The sequence below is a fragment of the Zea mays genome, chromosome 3 (genome assembly GCF_902167145.1).
Source record: "Zea mays cultivar B73 chromosome 3, Zm-B73-REFERENCE-NAM-5.0, whole genome shotgun sequence".
Taxonomy (NCBI): domain Eukaryota; kingdom Viridiplantae; phylum Streptophyta; class Magnoliopsida; order Poales; family Poaceae; genus Zea; species Zea mays.
This window is the reverse complement of record NC_050098.1, coordinates 32577999-32583461: the sequence shown is the minus strand read 5'-3', so window position 1 is coordinate 32583461 and position 5463 is coordinate 32577999. Positions and strand designations below refer to the sequence as shown.

General features: G+C 42.5%; 1 protein-coding gene across 1 annotated transcript; it reads right to left on the bottom strand.

The window, feature by feature from the left end:
* Positions 1-1688: 1688 nt before the first annotated feature.
* On the bottom strand, positions 1689-4338 carry LOC103651859 (probable mitochondrial import receptor subunit TOM20). Its single transcript, XM_008677543.3, has 5 exons — positions 4122-4338; positions 3941-4019; positions 2763-2883; positions 2557-2588; positions 1689-1849 (listed from the first exon to the last, which is right to left on the bottom strand). The coding sequence occupies exons 1-5, from the start codon at positions 4221-4223 to the stop codon at positions 1689-1691; spliced, it is 495 nt and encodes a 164-aa protein (XP_008675765.1). The 5' UTR covers positions 4224-4338.
* Between the last annotated feature and the right edge of the window lie 1125 nt (positions 4339-5463).

Here is a 5463-nt window from a genome sequence, read left to right as displayed (position 1 = left end):
TTGTTTTCTACATACCGGATGCAAACCCAGTCGTTTGCAGCCCCTTCACACCCCATCATCTGGAGGCCCACATGAACATATCAAAATATGCAACTTAACCACTTGGTAATTTATTTTCCCTTCTATTTATGTGGGTCTCTAGGTGGTGGACCTGAGTGGTTCCAAAGGACGGGTTTTGTATCCGGCAGATGGGTCCCAACGGGAACCTTAGGACTAGCTACAGTGTCATGGTGGCGAACGACTCGGAGCTCTCAAACTTGGAGGAGGCGACGACGAGGCCGTTGACTCATCGGGCAACAAGAGGAGAACGGAGGTGGAGAGCGGCGTGGAGACGTTGGCGCTGAGCGTGGCCCTCGGATATGGTCAGGAACGTGGTGGGCACCTCGACTGCCTTGGCGTCGGCGACCAGGTTGTCGTCCGCCGAGAAGGGCCTGAGCACCTCATCCGGTCGGACGTAGGACGAAATTTTGGCTCATGTTGTTATCTTATGTTACAATAAGATGAGAGGACCAAGAAATCACAAGCGTTGAATCTTCGTAGCAAAGTGCTCGTAAGTTGTTGCGGTTTCATTTATATTTAAATATAGAATATAAAACATATATATGTGCGTTTTATTGGCTAGGTAGTTGGGTGTGAATATTTGGTTTAAAGCCAACAATCATGGTTCAAATATCTATTTATGCATAATTTTAGTATTTTTACTATTTAAATATATGGGAACACGACAATGGTGCAAATTATAAAATAAGAAAAATTGGTGCTTTAATATACTAGAGAATTTTAATATCATGTCTCAACGTGGGGGACGACGATGACGATGAAAACGATTAAACATTATCATTAGACAAATAAACCCGCTGTGCTCGGTGTGCGCAAGTAGCCCAAATACGAGGTCAAGGGTTTTCGCCTTTTCGGTGTGTGCTGTGCTCGAGCGTGAATCATGTGTTCTGCAGATGTAGGCAATGCAGGTGGCCCAACGTGCAGGCCCATTTCTACTCCCACCCGCAGTGCAGTGCAGTTTTTCTGGCGCAGTGAAAATCTTTTGTAGTGCCATACCGCTGGCAAGCAGCCATATTCACTGGCTTATATTGCTGAGCTGAGAGGTATAAGTAACGACCAGAGGGTGAAGTGTCATTGGAGTGGTTTCCATGTACCATCTGCACATGTTGTATCTGCATGTGCAGTCTAACCCTAAACCCTATTTGGACTCCCCTCCTCTTGGGTGAGTTCAATTGGTTCTAATGGGGTTCTCATTAACTTATTAAGGCTTGTTCTCCCGGTGCTTTGGCCTTCATAACAAAAGCACCGATGCCTTGCATGGATGTTCCTTCCAGCTGCACCCCCTCATTTTTACTTTGCTGTCTTAAGTAAAAAAAAATGTTTTCAACTTTGACTCTTAATAAGAAAACTAGGTCTATGCCCGTGCGTTGCTACGGGTGCATTAAAATGCATAATAATTTAGTGCCAATGTGCCATTATATAGGAACTAATCCTTAGTAATATTGCACTCTTGTAACCGAAGTATCATCAGACCAATACAAGCGAGGCGCACTGCACCCTCTGCCCACCCGCCTAGCACATCATCATCCTCGTCGTAGACCTCCTGGCTGCCGCCTCTGCATCTCCTCTTCGATGTTCACGTCGTAGGGCATCGTCTCCTCGCACTCGTCCAGCTCCATGTTAGTGTACTATGATACTGGCTTGGGCGGGAGAACAGCCTCCAGGGCCTTGCACTGCTTCGGGCTCAACGAGTCCGGGAACTCCACCGAGAAGTGGATGTACAGCTTGCCCTTCATGAAGGGCCTCTGATACATGGGCATGCCTTCATCATTGATTGCCTTGAAAGAATCTGCACAAATTTAAAATAAACATAATCATACGTCAGAATCAAAACCATGAGAATGGAATTGGACTGTTGACAACTAACATGGTACAATAATTATATTTGGACTAACCACCAGACCACACGTATCTTAGTGTTTAAAAATAAACAATATTTATATTTGAATAAATATCTTAAGACCTATTTATATGATATATCAAAACCATAGCAAAGCACGGGCAACTGGCTGGTACAAGATTGATGGCTGAAGGTGTCCAAATCTGTTTTTAGCCTTGCAAGTTGTGACTAATATATACATAATCTAATAGTAACAAGCTGAAATAGCACTCCTGATTATTAGAAACTCAAACCAAGTATCAATAAGAAAATAAGCTTAATTTAGCCTATGTAGCATGGATGCCCCATAGTTTACCAACATTCAAGAATGAGGTCATGGAAATACTGCAGAACAGAAAAAATGAGAACACACCTTCATTGACAAGTCTAGAGACTTCCTGTACAGCTCATTTGCAGGTTCCTACAAACAGCAGGTCTGAACTTCAGTTTCCAGTCAAACCAAATTGGACACGACATTGCAGAAGAAACATAAATTTTTAAGGAAAAAGGCAAAATCTTAGTTCTTTCATGGAATATTCTTCCAGATGCTTGCTGACAACCTGACTGCATGTGGCTCAAGCCCCATGGGCAGAGGTCTGCAGGTCAGCCATTGTCACCAGGAACATGGTACAGAGCCATGTTCCGTGTCCTAGGAATGCAGGAACAAAAGGAAAAACTTTCTCAAAGAGTGTACTGCATTCCTTGGTCCCTATATTCCACAAACAAAACGTACCAGGAATTTTGTGACAATTGGTCAGCCTAGATAAAAGGAACGATGTAAATGTGTTTGAAATTAGCTAACACAATAGCGGCCTGCACATACCACCAGAGTGCATTGTCTGGAGTGAAGAATCCATGAGAGGTCTGAGCATTTCCCAAGCACCAGAGTGCATCGGACTTGTTGGGATCAATTTGAAGTGCCTCCTCCAGTTTGGCTTCCGCATCTGCACCAAAACTCATTCAATTAGTACCACTTTCACTGTTCATTAACATCTACAAAGTGGCATAAACCTAGACATACTCGCAGCACAATGTAATCCTATATGCGAACTATGAATAGTAATAAAATTTAAACATACAACACCTTGAAATGTGAAAACCTGCATTCATGGAATCCTATACTCACAGCAGAACGCAGCAGGCATTCATGAAATATGAAAATCTGCATCTCGCATATAACTAAATATGGATAACAAGTGTTCGATCAAAATAACACTTTGCAGCAACAAACCATAACAAATATGATGTTACAATATGCTTCAGCAATCAGCATTCACAGTACCAAACAAGCAACCAACAAAAAAACGAGAAGCAACAAACCGGTCCCCAGATGATACATAAGCAATATAAGTCACTTAAATTGTCAGTAACAGCTGGCTGCTGATTATTAAAAAATGCCACAGATTTTTGTCGATAGGGTGCAACACACCCAACACAAATAAATTCCAGTTACAGTTTCAATATGCTATCAGGATTTTTCTAGCCAATACCCATGACACTGATGAATCAAAAGAACACTGAATAAGAGCAAAGCACATGATACAGAAAAGGAAGCTACCAAAAATAACACAAACAAAAAACATCCTTTGCTCTAGAACGGTTCTTTGGAACTGTTCGGCTTATTTGTATTAACATTGATCTCCTTGAATAGTTCCTAGCCTCAACCGTGGAAAACGAACTATGCCTTAATTGAGAAAAACAGCACCAGCGCAGAAACATTTTTCTGAGCATAATAGCAGTTGAGCCAACAAATTTCTTAAATGTCTGGGTCAGCAACACAGTGAAACGTTAAGTGGGGTGAACAATCCTGCCACATAAGGGCCTAACATACGATGACGGCACGGAATGTACTACAGATTTATGAATTCGTAAAACTCATTGAGATCCTAAGATCATTAGCCGGTACTGCAACAGTAATAAATCCTACAAAAAAACTACAAGTAGTACATCGAAACACCCAACCTAAAACAAGACGAAACCTCTAATCTGAGAAAGCAATACCTTCAAGAAGCTTGAGGCTGTCGGGGCCGGTTCGCACCTGCGACAGCTCCAGCAGCGCGCCGCCCCACCGCGTCAGGTTCTGCGCGCACACAAGAAACACACAACCGGATTACATGGTTAAGGGTATGATCCAAGCGGCGGGAAAGCGACCGGGGAGAGGAGAGCTCGAGATGCATCGTACGTCGGCGTCGTTGGGGTTCTGCTCGTACGCGACCTCGGAGTTCTTGCAGGCCATCTCGAAGAAGAACAGCCGCTCCGCATCGCTCATCCCTCCCATCTCCATGACGGCCGGGGCGGGGTTCCGCGCTCCGGCGGTGGGATCCGATTCGGGGGGTTGGGGTTTTAGGCTCTCCTCTTCTTGTGCCCCGTCTCGCTTAGAATTGGGGAGAGCCTGGAATCGCGGTTGGGTGGTTGCGGGCGCGAGCGTTGGGCGGGGAATCCCGGCTGGGTGCGTGCGGGCGACGGGATCCGCGGGAGGCAGGGGAGAGCGGGGGCAGTCTACAGATGACTCTTAATAGTTGTAGAGATAATCATAGGTAAATAAAACTATTAGATTCATTATTACAACATCTATCACAATATACAATTTTATAGTTTAAAAATAATTATTTTTTATAGATATTGTTGTTGAAAGTTTCGAAACATTGACTTAGGATAACCTTCATGACCTTAAGAGATGAGACATAGGGGTACGCAACGTTTCTTTGAAGTAAATAAATTCAACCTTTTTAACTTTGCTACTATTTTATTTTTTTCATCTTTTTTTCTTTGAGAAACTATAATGTACGCAGTTCTTTGAAGTAAATAAATTCGAGGAACCAAGTCTTAGGGCATGTACAGTGGAGAGACACCAAAACGGTTCTCCAAGCACAGGAGACAACTAAGAGACTCTATTGTACAATGGAGTGTCTATAAACGTAGTCTATTAATAAATACAGAATTAAATGTATTTGTATAGCATCAGATCGATAGAACAGACGACAAATTCGTACAGTGTGAAATAAGGCGTCTGTTGTTACTTGGTTTACGAGCCAGAGGCGTCTCTTCACGGAGAGACGGCTCTAAGATTTTTTTGCAAATAACTCCCTAAAACACCTTAAGAGCCCACACATTAAACACCACTGTACATGCCCTTAAAGCATGCTTAAACTTATTATATGCTTCGGTTTAGTCAATACTACTTATGTTTCCGTGCGTCGCTACGCTTTTCATACATTCTTGAATGTCACGCGGCCTGCGCACGATGTCAAATTCGATTTAGGTTCTTAAATTCTATATAAATGTTGTATATAAGTTAATATAAAATATACTTAAATCCTTGATGTAAAGAGAGATAATAAATAATGTATGAGCACCCGTGTGAACTAAATTTTTTATTTGTGTTAACAACATTTGGAAGGTAAATGTGAACCTATGTGGGAGCGTGTATTTTAAAATTACAACTGACTTATATGGAGGAGTCCTATCAACAGCTAACTGCATGAAATCTACAAAATTAAAAAGACTTTGTACACATCCCCCCC